General features: G+C 36.1%; 1 protein-coding gene across 7 annotated transcripts in view; it reads right to left on the bottom strand.

The window, feature by feature from the left end:
• Positions 1-17,641, bottom strand: part of sfswap (splicing factor SWAP) — a 52,113-nt gene extending 34,472 nt beyond the window's left edge. For 5 of the 7 annotated variants that reach the window (XR_010911511.1, XM_067483840.1, XM_067483841.1 and 2 more), the window contains exons 1-10: positions 17,267-17,641; positions 15,467-15,630; positions 13,264-13,395; positions 11,889-11,965; positions 7,575-7,800; positions 7,275-7,375; positions 6,104-6,254; positions 1,550-1,802; positions 1,281-1,436; positions 1,015-1,108 (exon numbers count right to left, since the gene is read on the bottom strand). Coding sequence is in view for 6 of the 7 variants with exons in the window: in XM_067483840.1 (XP_067339941.1) it covers positions 1,015-1,108; positions 1,281-1,436; positions 1,550-1,802; positions 6,104-6,254; positions 7,275-7,375; positions 7,575-7,800; positions 11,889-11,965; positions 13,264-13,395; positions 15,467-15,630; positions 17,267-17,466 (1,554 nt within the window). In the remaining variant the exon portion in view is untranslated. Of the gene's footprint in view, positions 1-1,014; positions 1,109-1,280; positions 1,437-1,549; positions 1,803-6,103; positions 6,255-7,274; positions 7,376-7,574; positions 7,801-11,888; positions 11,966-13,263; positions 13,396-15,466; positions 15,631-16,077; positions 16,230-17,266 lie in introns of all 7 variants that reach the window. The other 2 variants (XM_067483845.1, XM_067483842.1) reach the window with 2 other exon arrangements.
• Positions 17,642-18,216: the final 575 nt, after the last annotated feature.

The raw sequence follows: 18,216 nt of genomic DNA, 5'->3' as shown, positions 1-18,216 counted from the left end.
TCTGCAGTATGTAAGGTATGTATGACGCATCTTTTGTCCTTTTAACGAGGAATCTTAAAAAGCCAGGGGATTTCAAAGTATCTCAAAACAAGAATCATAATTGCGGTTGCTGTGTTTGTCCACTCTTTGCCTTTTTCTACAGGGGGAAAACACACTGAGTTTTAGTAGTTCACCAGAAAGAATTTGGAGTTTAAATTAAATTCCAATTAAATTAAATCAAACAGCGTAAGCTATATAATTTAATGCCAAAGTCATATTGTGTTCAGTGTACCGTTGTCATTATGGTTTGACAGTGTGCTGAGAGGTATTTTAAATTTTAAGTTTAGTCTGAAGGTAAGTAAAAAGGGGGCCTGGTGTGGCAGAAGGCCACAAGGTCAAATCCCACCCCACCAGGTGTGGCCCCGCTCAGCCATCAAGGGCTATCTTGGTGCATGTCCCGAGCCTGGATAAATGGGGACGGTTGGGGCAGGAAGGGCAACCGGCGTTAAAATACTCATGCCAAATCAATGTGCGGAACATGTTCCACTGTGAAGACCCCTGAAGGGACAAGCCTTAAGCAGTGGATCTAGTGTGAAGGTAAGTTGAATCTGCTTCTTTTTCTTTTAGTCACTCAAAAAACATTTTAATATTTTGGGTCAAAATATCTCAAATTTTAGCATTGGAAAATCTTAATTTGTCATTAATATAAAAAAAACTTTGTCAAGAAAAAAATAATTTCAACAATTGTAGTATCAGGCTGCATCCTATAAAAATTAAAAAAAATGAAGGGGTTCTGAAATTTTTCTGAATGCACTGTATGGCTATTTATTCATGAAGGAAAACTTTATAAGCAACAATATTTACCTTTTTGCATTCATTTTCAAGATTCTGTTTATTATTCATCTAATAAAGAAAATCTCGAAAATCTTGCACAGAGAGCTTTGCTCAACAAGCAATTGCTTCTCTTCCTTGCATTTCACAAAACTGACACATTTTAAAACAAAACACACATACTTAATATTAAAATCTTAATACCTCAGAGAGCAGTTTTCCTTCCTTCTGCATGAAGTAATTCTTCTTAAACTCATAATAGCTATTGTACTGGTTCCAAGACTGCAAGAAGTCAAACCTACAGTAGAAAGAAAAAAAAATACTGTATAAAAGGAGAGGAGAACACTCATAACAGATGAGCCTGAGCATGATAAAAAGGTTGTGCAAAAAACAGAAGGGAAAGTTACTGATAAGACTTGAAACCAAGGGCTGACCAGTGCAAAAGATTTATTTCTGGTAAGAACACTTACCGTGGATCATTCTTGGCACGGACACTGGCCTCAAACTTTAGGCCATTCCTAGCAACATACTCGGCCAGCTTGTCTATGACAGGCTGTATATCAGGTGGAGGAGGAATGATGGCTGGTGCTGCTGGTGTAGACACTGCAGCTTCAACTTTTAAACTACTTTGGGAGGAAATTAAAATGTTCATATTACTGTTATTTGTTTTTGATAAAGCAAAATATCAAAACCAATACAATTCTATATTTGATTTGTAGTCGTATGGGAATGTACCTACCTGGTTTCTGGAACACTCGCTGGAACAGATGAGTTGTTGACCTGAGTGGAGGGTGTATCTGGTGGTGCCATGACAATAGCTTCAGATGAGGTGGGTGCAGTCCCCAAATGAGGCATAGCACCAGAGGAAGATGACGGAGCAGCCATTACAGTTGAGGGTATATTGTTATAGTAAGAGCTGGCATCTATCCCTGGGGGAGGTGGGGCCAAGCAGAACGTTCCATCAGGGAGCATGTAGTACCTATAATATATTGCTGTAAATGAAAGAAGAGGAAAGCATTACATGGAATACCTTGAATGCTTAAATTAAAATCTGTAACATATAATCAATTATTTTTCTTTGTGTGGGATATAAAGACAAAAAACCATAATTTATCAATTTGCTTCTGTACTCTAAAGTTTGACATTTGTAAGGAAAATGCCAAATCACATGTGGTTAACCCTAACCCATTTTCAAACATTTTTTAAAAGATTGTAGACATGTAGATATAAACATGTTTTGAGAGAATCTTAATGTTTAGTTATTTGTTGAGACTCCAACTCTTAGATTCAACTCCATCGTGACCTTAAAGGCCTAGTTGTGCTGGGGTAATGTGTGTTAAGGGTGGGGTGTGTATATCCCCTGTTCACTTTAGTTGCAGAACAGGACTTACAAAAATGATTAATTGTTATGAAAAATAATGGCATATTCATAATAGTTCAGAAACATGTAATGGCAAACTTAATATTTCAACAGTATCAATAGGTCATGAAAAAGTCATCTGCCACTGGAAATAGAAACTGTCAAACCAGTCTTGTTTCGTGAACCTAGGAAAAACACAAATGCCACCTTTTGTGCTCAGTCACTGTTCTGAAATGACATTTTCAAGACAGGAAAAATAGAAAAAATGGACACAAAAATAACCCAGCAATGCAATAGCTTTTCCAAAAGCCCTTTGAGGTACTTACTGACTTCAAACATTCCCATCTTTATTGTAAAGAATTCGAGTTATATATTACATAATATAAAAAGCCAGGTGCCACCAAATTAGAATCTGAGTGAGCTTAATTAGATGCTTGTACAATAACTTGTTTTAAGATTTCATGCTCGTAGGAAACTACGAGTGGTGGTAAAGTTTTAGCAGCTTCATTCAAACTACCTAGTGAACAGCGGTTGTTTTAGTGAAACAAGTAAAGTGGTGTGGAGGTGTTCATTACAAGTGAGTAAGTCTTCTCTTACTTCTCTTACAGTATACTGTATTGTGGTCGTTTCATGTGGTATCCTATTTGCTGTGACTCTATGGCTTTATTTTTAAACCCAGCAATTGATTTAAATAAATATGAATCAACATGTGACCTGTTTACAAAAAGCTACTGTGAGTGAGGTGCTATTAAGAGAGGAAGAGCAAGGGCAGTATAGGGACACAGATAAACAAAATGGTTAGTGTCACAGTGGAGACAGTGTGATATTAACACATGAGTCACTGAGGTGGTTGACTTTAATAACACATGGAAAATGGGTGGAAAATCTAAGCAATAATTCATTAAAGAATTGACATGTGCTACAATTAGCATTAAGACTTCGGATGTACAAATAAAAGGTCCAGTATGATTTAAATTTAATGGACAGATAGATAGTGTGACTTTAAATTTATTGTTGAATGTTGGAAGTTATCTGGTGTTTTTGGGGCTGCTCTCATTATTATTTGTTCTTTTGCATAATCATATCCATCAGAGTAAAAAGGCAGTGATTACAGCAAACTAAGAAAGACAATCCAATTTAAAAAAATTAAATAAAAATGGAGCAACCCATTATCAAAGTCTTGTATTAGAATCATGGGTGGCAAAATACAAATATACACAACTACATTGAAAAACAAATTACCAGCCGCTGTTTTGAGCAATATATTATATATTATATATTATAATATATAATATATATATATATATATATATATATATATATATATATATATATATACACACACACACACACACACACACACACACACACATACAGACACACACAACAGCATCAAGTCATCCACAACCAGTTTGCTAAGTCCTATTGCAGCAGCCAATAAAGGTCAAAGGACATCCCCCACAACTGTCTCAGAGATAAATAAATAACAAAAATAAAATAAACGTAAAAGCCAGATTGCAGTTTGCAAATGCCCACAGGGACAAAGACCTTACATTATGGAGACATGTCCTGGGTCTTATTAACAGTCTGACTAAAATTGAACTGTTTAGCCATAATGACCACTGTTACATTTGGAGAAAAAAGGGGGAATCTTGCAAGCTTGAGAACACCATCCTGACTGTGAAGTATGGAGATGGCAGCATCATGTTGTGGAGATGTTTTGCTGCAGGAGGGACTGGTACACTTCCCAAAAATAATGGCATCATGAGGAAAGTATATTATGTAGAATATTGAAGCAACAACTCAAGATATCAGTCTCCAAAATGGAAAATGACCTTAAGCATATATGGCAAATTAGTAACAAAGTGGCTTAAGGACAACAAAGTCAATGCTTTGGAATGGCTATCACAAAGCCCCAATCTCAATACCACAGAAAATTTGTGGGCAGAGTTGGTGTGAGCAAGGCGGCCTACAAACCTGACTGAGTTAAACCAGTTCTGTCAAGAGGAATGGGCACAAATTTCAGCAAGCTATTGTGGGAAGCTTATGGAAGGATACCCAAAACGTTTGACTTAAGCCATTCAATTTAAAGGGAATGCTACCAAATATTATTCTCATTATTTTGGCATTGACCAGATAGAAATAATTTTAGTAATCCTAACTGACCTAACACAGGAAAGGTATTTTTTCTTCAATATAAATGAAAAAGCCGTTATTTCAAGGCTTTTTTTTAATTTGATGATTACAGATTCAAATCTAGTATTAAAATAAAATCTAGTTTCTCAAAATATTAGAATAATTTGAAAATATATGTAATATTAAGTCTTATTATATTAGTCTTATATTGTGTTGCTCTCTCTAATTCAGTACTCACAACCCAAATCACGGTAAAGGCTGCCGACTTGACAGTCATCCAAAAGACAATCATCACCACCCGCCACAAGAAGGGTGAGCCATAGAAGGTCATTGTTTAATGAGTATAAAGAGTGTTTGTAAGTGCTGTGTCGAAGCATATTCATGAAAAATTGAGTGGAATGGAAAAGTGTGGTAGGAAGAGATGCACAAGAACAGCAGAACCAATTCAAGGACTTGGGAGAGCTTTATAAGCGTTCGCTGAGGCTGCATCAAAATTGACAGAGTTCTTCTGGAAAACGGCTACCTATGCATTCCTAGTATCAAGCCATTCCTAAACCAGAGACAACATCAGAGGTGTCTTACCTGGGCTAAGAAAGAAAAAAATAAATGTAATATTGCTAGTTCAAAGTTGTTCAAAGTTCTTTTTTCAAGTAAAAGACAAAGTAAATATTGCATTGTATTTGCAAATCAAGGTCCTAGACTCTAGAGAAAGATAAGGGATGCAAAGAATCCATGTTGCTTGAAGTCCACTGTAAAGAATCACAGTTAATGGGATGCAATTTTATATGCTGGTGTTGGTTCATTGTGCGTCAAAAGTCAAGTCCAAAGTCAACGCAGTCATCTACAAGTAGATTTTAGAGCGCTTCATCATTATTGGATATGCCAAGCTCCTTTTACAGACAGACTTAGCACCTGCCCCCAGCGCTAAATACACCACCAATAACTTGTTTACTGACCATGTTATTACTTTAACAGAACAACCTAGCTAACATTAACCCTGTAGAAAACCTATGGGATACTGTCAAGTTGAAGATGAGAAACACCAAACCTGACAACATAGACGAGCAGAAGGCTTCTATCAACCTGCTAGCAACCTGGTCTTAAATAAGGCCTCAGCAGTGCCACATGCTAATCATATACTGTACATATATATCCAATGACATAAATGATACATGTCTGTACGGTAAATCCTTTTTTGATTGATCTTAGGAGACATTCCAAATATTATAGGATGCAGATTTTTATTTTTTTTCATAAGCTGTACAGCTCATGAAAAAAAATAAAAATCGAAAACAGAAAACGAAAACAGAATTGAATTATTAAATTATTTCCAAATATATTTAATTTAAACATTTAGCACAATACAATTTTTAAACCAGAAACTAAAATGTATTTTTAATGCTACTGATTTACAACATTCAGATTTGTCCCTGCATGTATCATCTGTACATGCTTTGCCCTTCGTTGCAGGCCTAATTAGAATTGATTGGAATGAGTGAGTAAACAGAAGAAAGTTTAAAACACAAGTCTTACTTTAGTGCTGCTGGCCATAATAAAAAGGACCTTAGCAGAAACAATGCCTGAACATAGCTGAGCTCAATATTACTTTGCAGCATTAAAAATGTCTTCACCTCAACAGTCAGCACAAAGTAGCAAAGATTTGTATGGAACAACCATCAACAGCAGAACCCAACATGGACCCAAAACAGTGTTAAGAGTCTGTAAAAAGGATGTGCTGTCTCTGGTGTAAGTAAGTGAAAAAACAAAAAAATACAACAACAAAAAATCTATACTCACGGTCTGCACTATACTGCGTAGGTGTGCTGGATGGAGCTGGGTCTGTTACTTCCTCTGGTTTGGGTGCCACTGCAGCAGTGCCATTTCTTTCCTGTTGGGCTTTTCGCACAAGTGCTGCCAGCGGATGGTCTGGGTCCATTACTTTAAGCGGCTACAAAGGGACAAGGCCAGTTTAGTTTTAACATGATTATGTTCTTTTTTTTTTAAGTCAAGGTAATTTGGAATGGCTATGTATAAAATGCAGTAGAAATAACAGTTTTACATTAACATTATAATACATAGCTGTGTCAAGTCAAAAACCATGACATCATTAGCAAGAAGTGGAGTGCAATATTTAAGCATTGTTCTGTGTTTATCTGACAGTAATCACCCTCAGTTTTATATAAGATGTACTCAATTAAATTGACAGTTAACCCCATAAAATATCAAATATAAAGTACTAAGAAAATAAAGCAGCTGATTTGAAAAGGGGATCCATACTAATGTAGAGGAACTGTTAAGATAGCTTGCTACTAAAAGGTTCTTATTATGTGTCTTGTAAAAGACACATTATTTGTCATGCCCAGTTAAAACTAATGGCTGTCCAGACACAGCACATGAAAGCACTGGCAAAAACCTATAACAGCATGGACAGAGGAATACACAGCAGTTATTACACCAAGCAATAATAGACTTGGGTAGTACACCTGTCAGCAATATTTTTACACATTAGAATGAAGACCATGCTTTTATTTCCTTATTTATTTAATTATATATTGTTTTGTTTTTATTTTACTGTATTTTTTAAATGCTATTTATTTATTTATTTTCATTCCCATGCACAAGGGGTGAGGGGTTGAGGGTGTCAGGTATAATACTAAAATATTTCTGTGAATTGTGAAGTTGTGGTTGGCTGTTACATATGTGAAGAAACTCAATTAAAATTTAATAACAAAAGGCTCCTTTTCATGAGGAGTCTATATTAAAAACATTTACATCAAAATATGGCAAATGTAAGTTTTTCCAGATATACTGAGGAATGACATCATCTTAAAATACTACATAAACTGTTAAACACCCAATTAGACTGCCCAAAAATGCATCTTCACAAAGACAAAGCTGTGAGCAAAACAATGTAAATTAGTAACAGATAAAGCTCCATACAGGGTAGCTGACAACATATTTAGATTACCTTCACCAACTCCTCTAGACGGGAGCTCTTTTTAGGGGCAAACAGGCTGGGGTGGAGGTAGCTGCCATCCCCATCCTCATCTGAATCATCAGATTGGGACTCTAAAACAAGGTAGCAAAATGTATGTATAAACAAAACATTATACTTAATGGAGATTATAAATTACATAAGTGTTTTTCTGTTGACCATGCTACAAATATGATATTGGTAAACAAGTTACAAAGTTGTTGTCCAAGCAAGTACAGAGGTAACAGCTTTGGATTCAGCAACGAGTAGCAATAACTAAATTTGATAACACACCCTGTGACTGCTCCTGCTTGTTGGTGGACACAAGGTTGTATCGACCTTCCCTCATGGCCCGGAGGATGTGTTTGTAATAGGGGTTCAGGTAATGGTCGAAGCGAAGAAAGTCAAACTGGGAGTTACCAGCCTGCTTAGCTTTCAGCACTATCTCAAACTGAGCACCTTGCTGACACACAAAGTTGGCTGTCCTCTCAATGATGTTATGAGTCTTGATGGTTGCTGGCTGCAAAAAAGTAGAGAAAAAGTCAATATATTTAATAAAGGTGCCAATTTCATTACTAGCCCATTTGTTTCTAAAAGAGAAGAGAGGCTTCTCAGTGTAAAATAAGATAATATGTAGGAGCTCAAGCCAGTACTATAGATAAGACTGACCGAGCCCGAGTGCTGCACATAACATTAAAATGCAATGCACAGTTTATGAATAGACTTCACATACCAAGAACACAAGCCATTTTGTCTCTGAAGCATTTTCATGCCAAACACTCCCATGTTCATTGCGATGACATTAATTGTGGAAATACACATGGGGTGAAAATCAGAGGAACAAGAAATGGTCCATTATTCATTCATTATTGTTCCCCTTGTGTGCTTTCAATGATTAATCATTGTCATTACCTAGAGAGTACAGGAAAGTGCAGTGAAGTGCAGCAATCCCCAAAAGAACACACATATCTCATCAAGATGAAGTCATAATAAATACTACCTTTCAAGATGTGGGCCAAAAAGATGCCAGTGTCCAGCTCTAACAAACTATTATTGTGTTCTAAGCTGCCAAGGACTTCCTGAGATACAAGGACTTATCTCACTCCAATTTAAGAACTTAGCTATTACTGAAAAAGTTAGCGTGTCTGTGTAGTGCTTATTTTAGATTGACATAAAATACACAAGGGAAGCATTCTTTCCCACATCTATATCTCAGAACACTCTTCGCATGTCAAGGACCCAAAGCAAAACATATTTAAGCTATTAAGCATGCAGCATGCTGAAAGTATAGTACAGTTCACACCAAGGCGTCATTTCATCAACATAAGAGAGTCGGTTGATTGTGACATTGACTGTGTTTACATGGACTTCAGTAACGAAGGTACTCAGAGAAATCAGCTTTCTCTGGTAATCAGGGAACAGTGTTCACATGCACAAAACCTGGTTACAGGATATCCAAGTAAAAAAGAAGCAGAAGATTAACCTGACCACCACCTCTAGAAGCCTACTGCTTTCTGACTTTTCAGAAAGCAGTGACTGTGTGTCTGTGTGTGTGTGTGTTTGTTTGTGTTGCTGCACAGGAACAACGAAGGGCGAGAGAAAGGAAAGAAAAAAGGAGAAACATGCGGCTGATCCACAACATTCTGATTTTGAAAAAAAAATCTGTAGGGGACGTTAGACTTCTACAAGGCACTTTGTGTTACATTTTCTGTCGGACTTTAGGAGAACTTTTTTAAAAACGAGGCGGCACACCCCCGCCAAAAACTGCTAAAAATAAGATTAGTAATGATCCTTTTTTTTGTTTGTTTTTAATTTTATAAATATGATCACTCTTATTAATATCCTTATTAATATCCTATTATTATTAGCAGTAGTAATTGATTATGATGATTATTGTTGTTATTATAATTGTTGAAATTATTATTATTTTATTTCTTTTTGCTATCATAATATAACTATATTATTATTATTATTATATATACACATGTGTATATGTACACTAATGTATCTATGGACATGTACATATTATACAATTTTCTCTATTTCTTTTACTCCTTTCTCCAACACTGGCTTCAATTTATGTCAATACTTTCTTTTATTATATAAAACTCGGTATACTTTCCGAGCTCTTTAATTTCTTTTTGCTTACCCCTTTCCTTTTTATTTATTTAAAACATTTATTCATAATTATTATGATTATTATTGTTATTATTATGTATATGATTGTCCTAATTTTTTATTATAATTTTATTTTTTTAACGGTTATTCAACTGTTGGGGTTGAAGGCAACTCAGAGCTATAGAATGACTAAAGCTAAAAACAATACACTTAACACAGTTAACTGAACAAAAATGCAACACACCAGCTGGAGCTTATCCCCCCCAACTGTCATTTCTCTTTTGATTATACCTTTTTCGCGTATCCTCACTAGCCCTCTTCAATCCTCCAATCCAGATGCACTTTCACAAGCAAACATAAACTGTACATAGGTAACACATGTCTTGTCTTTTTGTCGTATCTCACACTTATACGGTTATGTTTTGTATTGTGTGACTTGTACTGTTTTTTTAAATCAGCCGGGCACTCAGCTGCATGTTCCTGCGTGTAGCCTTTTGTTCCGCACATGAGCAGAAAAAAGCTGATTGGAAACCTGGTTACACGTATACATGCCAAAGAAATCGGCATTCTCCAACTGAAATCTACCTGGGGAAATCACGTTCACCTAATCCCCTACCGGAAACCAGTCTGATCTTTCTTGGCTATCATCCACCTCTTTTTACAAATTGCATTTTTTTGGTTGTGACCACTGACACAGTAGCTCTGCCATAAAATCTGCTTTTACAAGGTTATGATAAGTGTTTATATTAAAACTGTCCGAAAAGTTACAACTGTACTTTGTGTTTATTATTGAGGTCATAGTGGGTGGTGGAGTGGAGTGAATTATATTCTGAGGTGGTTCTACTGTTTCAGCCACCCAATTTAAAATGAATAAGGGGTATTAAGAATACAAATTTTCTGCACTGTAAACTGCACTGAAATATAAATGTTTTTACACATCCTGTTTAGATTCTGGCCAAAGATCTTTGATTCAAATCAGTCCCCTCCCCTCCCTTTTTCACACTGCCTGTTTTTTTCTGATTTAACTACTGCACTAAGCATAGAACAAATAAAAGATAAAAATAATAATGAGACATATACTAAACTGAAGTACACTGAAATGTATTCAAAAATGGATCAAAAACTAGTTAGAAGGCACTAACATAATATGCATATCATGTACTGAAGCTATGATGTGGTTTTATAACCAGCATGGTACATATAAAATATGCACACAGTCCAAGACAACAAAAACTAAAGCTGGATTTTTTTTAAGTGGCAGCTGGAGGATGTTGTATAGGGCCCAGTCAAAGGGGAAAAACACCAGACAACAAACAATAACAATGCATTTTAAATATTTATGTTACTTTTTATGATCAAATGTCATGTCTATATGAAACAATACATGTGTATATAGGGTATATTTGCATAACAGCATAAAAATCTTCTTACTTTTAGGATAAGCAATTACTTTCATAAGTAAGAGGTTTACTCAACACATGCATGAACAACTACTTTTAGAGATCAGAGGATCACTCGGTAATTCAAAAATATATTTAACAAATAAAAATTAAATGATCATTAGTTGCAGCTCTAATTTTGAAAGTACTCATTGTTTAAAGCAATGTTACTTCTGCCACGAAGCTGTCCATTTGTATTATCTTAATAGTTAAGTGATCAAAGTGTCAAAGAGTGAGTATTTGTGTCCATAATGAGCCACACTGACATTTGAACCTGCCTCCTTGGCATGCTGATTATTATTTAACATCTAAAACAACCCTAGTCCTAAAGCATCCCTGCGCTACCCACTGTTGACTGCATGGGTTGGATGTGATCAGTCAGAAGTGGAAGATACCATCATAAATAAGGTTGGAGGTTGATTATTTACAATGTGTTTAACATGTTATGTACAATTATGTAAGGTATCGAGACACAAAAGGAATGGCTTGTCAAATAAATGACTGACATTGGTGGTGTGTCCCTGGTGGATACGTCAAAAAACAACCGTCTTATGAAGTTATAGTACGCCCTGTAAATAAACATGCTCAACACAAAACAATTCCAGTGGAACTCTACACACAGAGTTGTTAAGAGACTTTCGAACAAAACAGGGCAATATACGGCACGGTTTCTCAATTCTTTATAACACGTCTTTAACATTTTATCTAATGCAATTTACCAGGACAGAAAAAACAAGAATCACATGTGCAAACAAGTCATTTGCCCTCATTGGTGCATCTCTCAGTGGTAGATCTGTCAGACAACTGTCTAATCAGGGCAGATTATTAAAATTAGCTGTTCAACACACACATACTCAAAACTACTTATTCACCAGAGGCCAGGCACTGCCAAAACATTGCATCCCTATGTGTGAGTGCACATTTAAGGGATGTTACAGTGTCATCCCTTGTACATCTGCATGGAAAGTATGTAATTAACAAAGTAGAAATTCCATATATAAGGACAGTAGTGTATCAGTATCAGTAAGCCAGCTGAATATTTAATACTCACCAGTTCTACATCAGGAGGAATAGTCAGTCCTGGGGGTGCTACAAATGGTTCCTCATTCTCCTCAGGCTCTGCCTCTTCTATTTATAAAGAGATATTAGAACAAAATTAATATGATAATTTCTTGTTAGTCATTTCTATAGAAAATCTAAATATACCTTGCTGGATATACAATATAAACCCAGATGAAAAATAACCGAGTATTACTTGTGATTAATGTTTCTATTTAACACATGACCATTGACTCTATTCAAAGCTAAGGTGTAGCCACAGACTCAGCCACTTCATGAATCAAAGCAAGAGGGCAACCTGCTTAAAAAGCTCAATAAGAACAGTTCGGAATACTTACAAATGTTAGGTATACAGGTGTTTCAGTGAAGTTTATACATTTGAAAAAAATGAATCTAATACATATGTTGAAATGACATCCCTTATTTTGACAGGACATGAAATTAACGGGAGTATTATGAAAGGGCTGGTTAACAATTAGTCTTTGATTTTTCAGATAGATTATGAATAAGACCTAGATTTGTCATGTTTCGACAGACAGAAGATAAGAAATTATAGTGCAATTAACCCTTTGGCCTATTTGGCTTTCATTCAGGAGCTAATAATAGTGATAATAAGTTCAATTTATATTCTGAATTTGAGTCTCCATATCTGTCACCCCTAAAGGTTTCTTTGAGGCTATAAATTGCATTATTGTGTGAAACCTTCTTGACTTTTTCAGATTTTTTTAATAATGCCAAAAGCCTTTCAAGTAGAAAATGGAAAGAACTGACAAACAAAACAGTAGCAGGGGTGAAATCAGCGGATGTGACCCTTACTGACAAATTCTACTGGCACAGGGAGATGGCAGATGTATTCATACCATGGACTCAATTCTGCAATTTCCCCAGAGAGTCAACCAGGACATGAAATTAGCTGGCCACTGACTGGGACACAGTGTTTGCAGCAGTGTTTACAACAAATATTTAAAGTTGTAGTAGTGTGTTCGTCAGTTTAATTCTGTTAGTAATATACTGTGCATTATGGAATTAAATATGCATTTTGAAAAATATTTTGCCCTCAGGCAGACATTAAACTTTGCCAGTTGAAAATATTTTATAGAGACTTGAGTTACGTCAAAGATCCCAGATTTCCATGCAGTATATACTGTATGCACATGCTCGTTGACCAACTATTGAAAGAGCACTGGCCTAATGTGGCAATGTTTTCATAATTACAGATTGCAACTCACCATTAGAAAGGCAGGGATAATCTCACAAGATGGAACTCATGATATGAAATCAACATACTTCTGTTTTTGCAAATAGCATATTTAACTAACCCACAACACTATATGTATGAGTGGGTGACTAAATGTGTTACTTCTCACCAGATTCCTTGTTAGCATCCTCCTCCTCAGTGGGCTGAGAAGGGTCGTAGTAGTCAGCACTGTATTTGAAGGCCACTGCATTATAAGAGCCTTCATCAGCCAGAGCCTCACTAAGACGTTTGTATTCCTCCTCTGTGGAAAACATACAATTCATCATAGTTTACTACAGTGTTGATTATATCATTCTGACATGTATTATCTAATAGGAGCAAAGCTCTTGATTACCCATTTGTCTAGGGGACTGGTATATTTGGGTATTATTCTGGCATTATAATATTTTATTCAATTTACAATTAATTATTAAAATAACTGGTGATACAGTTGCAAGAAAAAAATGGGACTGTTTGCAATTTTCTATTTTTTGCAAAAACTGGTTATGCAATGTGATCAGATCTTTACTGAATTACAAATATCAAACACAATATTTCTGAACTGATAAAGTCAAGTCAAGTTATTTTATATCTGTACTGTAAACAACCATTAAAGTTAAAAAGTGAGGGTAAACAAACGCACACGTGTTTTGAGGATTAGACCTGCATAACATTCATAAGGAATTTTGGACTATTCTTCCATACAGAACTGCGGCAGCTCAGCCATTTTCTTAGGCTATGTGGTGTGAATGGCTCTCTTGAGGTCATTCCATACTGGTTTGATATCAGGACTCTGTCTGGGCCGGATTTTGTGTTTTTGCAGCAAATTTAGTTCAGTGTTTAAGGTCACATCTTGCTGCATCTTCGAGCGATCTTGGCTGGGCGCATACTTGTGGAGAGTAGCTACAGTACCAAATTGTCTTACTCAACAACTCTTGCCCATAGCTCTACACCTGACTCCAGTTGACATCAGAAACCTGGAAAACCAGGAAATTGCAAAAATGTTCCATTACTATTTCTTGCAACAATATTAACTACATTGTAGTAAAAGTAAAAAATGTATTAAGGCAATGTATAGTAGAGAATGCATTTAGTATTTTCTATTAGAAATTAGAGCATATTCTTTTTCAAGCACACTACTAGACCAGAATATAAATAGGTACTTGGCTTTACACATGATCAGTTTTCTACTAAAATGTATGGCCAACAGTATCTTTCTTAAATAAGCAAGGGCAAAATGACCCTACTAAAACCATTTCTAATGCTTTCCTGCTGTCCCTTTAATGGACAGATGGGTAATAGTCTGATTGAATGAGGTCAGGCCTCCAAATTCAAGGGCAAACCAACCGTGGGGATAAACCTTCTACAGTCAGTGTTGAGTGTGTGTGTGACAAACATCAATAACTGACTCTTTCTGTCCTGTCAGTTTGGGCATAAGACATCATATTTCACTTCCAACTGTGGCTTATTATTTCAGTTACAGTTGCTATGTTTGTCTTTCAGAAGGGTGCTTAGTCATCAAAACAGTCTGCGTTATTATAAAGTAAATGTCCGAAACGTATGAAAGTATCCTAGGTGAGTTGAAAGTGATTTCCAAATGGCAGTGCTGGAGCTCAGCGTCAAAGCCAGTTCTATTTAAAAGGACAGAAACCTAAATATGCCTTAGAAGGAGATGTCACTCTGTTCAAGAGCCATAATCCAAAGTGTGATTTTGTTTAGAAGCCCAGATTAAAGAATATACCAATTATAAGAGTTGTCACTTTTTTTATTTGACTTGTCACATTAAGTGTTAGAAGAGGACACAGGCATGAGATATAATCTGAATACTAATTTAAACACTGCGTGAATGAAAATAGAGTTAACTATAAATCAGCAAGACATCATTGAGTTTTGAGAGAAGTTTTGAATTTGGCTATGCTGCTGTATTTAATTAATGACTCCTAAAACACTATTTATTAACATATGTTTTTTGAATTATCCACCACTGGCAGACACACCAACACGTAGTAGGCCATTTTGTTTAACATGCAACTCTGTTTTCTGTCTCAGTAGCATCTATTACATAACATGTTATATATCTAACACATATATAACATGTTATGTGTCAGTAAACTGAGACTGCGGTAAACAGCTTTTGTTTTTGTGGCAGCTGGATCGAAGGTTGACTGCTAAATTGAGAGCTTTGTTGTGGCTCATTAAACCATAACATCATAAGATAATGGGTAAGAGCTGGCAGGATTCCCACATAATCACATCTATTAGCTATTAGCAGTTTGTGTTAAAACGTATGAATTTTAAATATTCAGATTGCCCAGATTAAGCAACAAACTCACCTTGTCTAGCCTCTTCTTCCAGGAGGTCAGTGTGCAGAGCAAGGTACCTCTCCTCATCGCAAAGAGCATCAATCCTGGCTTCTTCCTCTGACAGCTGGTAGGATGTATTCCATGACCCGCTGTCATACTCTGAAAGGTCATGTAAGTGACCACGGCCATCGTATCTGTTGAATGATAAAAAGCATTAGAGAGAATGAAGTTGACAGAGCATTTAAAAACACAACATGGGTCTACTTACAAGGGGAAGGGGACCTAAAACCCAAAACACACAATATCAAAAAAGCTATACCTCTGTAAGTCTGTCAAGAGGGAGTATACTTGTTAAATACTAGAATCTGTGAAAATGTATCAAAATCGTGACAATATAATGCCCTAAATAACTTAGGACCTAATTGCTGAATGTGATATCTAACAAGCTTTATGCTTCTATTACCTTCCTGGACAAGTCTTATAAATGAACAGTCCTACATTGGAAAAAAATAAATAAATGAAAGAAAACAAACAAAGCAACTGGCCTCTTACCTTACAGGGTTCAATTCCCCCCCTGTAACATCATTACTTCTACATCTGCAAAGAAAGTTACATTCACACAAACCCAAGTACATAAATACCTATCCGTAAGAACCCAAATGGACGACATTTTCCAAGGTTCGTCCCTCTACGCCATCTCTCAGTTCCAGTTTCTTCATGAAGAGAAAGAAATGGGGTGCTGTGGCATTCGGGGTTTGGCAGGACCCCTTAGCCTACCTTGCTGGGGAAAAACCTGGGTTATGTGATAAAGACACACATACAAAGGCTGTACAAATGAAACACAGGTTGGGACACTGCAGCTCAAGGTGATTCAAAAGCTCAATTTTATGGTTAGCATAAATTTATTAAATGTTCTGCATTGGAGTGGCAATAAAACATAACTCCATTACTTGCAGCACTTTTTTGTAGAAAGGCTGAAAACATCTATAAATCTTTTGGTATTCAGCTAAAACAAGTTTTTACATCAACACTGTGAAATATTGAATCACCTTAACAGCAGCAAGTTAAATCTTGGTTAGAATTTACTCTGGCCTTATAAATATCAGCACAGTATTATAAAATTCCACCCAGGTCATTTGGTTTTTATACACAATTGCATTAGATACAGACAGAAAGAGTGAAGCATCATCTGCCTCATCCTTCATCCGTTATACCTTCATGTTTACAGAGTGTGCATGGCCAGAGTAAATTCCCCCTACATACCAAGATGCAAAGCCCACCTACAAGCTAACCTTGGTAATCTAAAAGTTAGGAAATATACAACTTCAAGTTTGTTTCCAAAATACACTCAGTTGCTAGTTTAAGAGGTATATATTGTTCAGACTACTAGAGTCAAACACAAGTGCTACTGTATGCAATAAATCATTCTCATAAAGTTTACATTATTTTTTTCACAACGGCGTTATTTAAACGTCATATACCCCAATTGAATCCGTACTGTTGTACCCGGCTGCATTAGTTTAAGCTGGGATGTCTAATAAACTGGCAACTCTGTGTTATATGGATTGTTCAACATCATGGCTGATGTTAGCAAAGACTGGCCAGGATTTGCATCATAGCATGTTATTATAGGCAATTCAAATATAGTTTGTTATCAGTACAGGACGCCCAAGGACAAGTTAGTAGGCAAGAAATAAAACATGTGTCGACAGTTGCAGATCTTTTCAATCTTCTGCAAGACAATTTCCAATCGGTCCCTTGAATGTGGAAGAGGCTAACGGACAAGATAGACAGTTAGCATAACGTTTCGCTTTCGTTTGTTCAACCGACCTATCAATCATGATGCTCTTGTCCCCCATCCACGGTATAAGATGTTTTCCATGTTCGTGGTAAAGAGCCTTTTCGTCGTCTCGGAACAGTTTGCAGGCGTATCCGAACACCAAAAGGTCGGCGTATTTATCGCTGTCACTGACATCCTTCTTCACTGGTTTGTTGTTGTGGTCTTTCTTGGCCGCTCCGCGTCGATACATCTCCAAAACAAACGTATAACCAAATTAGCTTGAAAGACACAATGCAAATCGCCACACGATGATCGTTTTTTGAGAGCTAAATAGCTTTCAAATAGTCAAAATGCAATGATAATCCGTGATATTGTTCTCAAAAACATAACTCTACGTGCCACCAGCCGCCATGTTGGATACCAAGTAAATGCCATACTGTTTCCGGTTCGCAATTTCAACGCTTTAAACGTTTGTCATGTAAAATGACAACTCTTTACAATATTTAAATGTACCAATATTTATTGTATGATATTGTATATTGTGTTAAAATAGAAGTGGTAGTAAATATTTGATGAGTAGTTCATGCTTATGCACGTATTTTCATTATGTCGAATATGCTTGTTGTGAATGCATCCAACTCTTTGTGTTGTGCTGTTAGGCGACATAGGATTCAAGTAACCCCTGATCCATATAAAAGGTTTTCATTGTATGTCAATACATATACGATGTCTACACACTGGCAAAAAAATACAAATAAAAAATAAAAAATATGCTGTCTGTCTTTCAAACTTTAGCCAATTTATTGCACATCATACAATCTTGATTAGATAATGCTTATTGTTTTTTAATATAACTCTTCCATATCTATAACACCCTAGTGAAAACAACTGGAAACAAGTATAGTGGTAAAGGTATAATTAATTCATCATTATATATGTATAAACATTCAAAAAGTATTCAGACCTCCTTCACTTTATTTCTTCTTTTCAATCTTGACTT

The sequence above is a fragment of the Channa argus genome, chromosome 18 (genome assembly GCF_033026475.1).
Source record: "Channa argus isolate prfri chromosome 18, Channa argus male v1.0, whole genome shotgun sequence".
Lineage (NCBI taxonomy): Eukaryota > Metazoa > Chordata > Actinopteri > Anabantiformes > Channidae > Channa > Channa argus.
The sequence above is the reverse complement of the archived record's forward strand: the minus strand, read 5'-3'. Positions and strand labels throughout refer to the sequence as shown.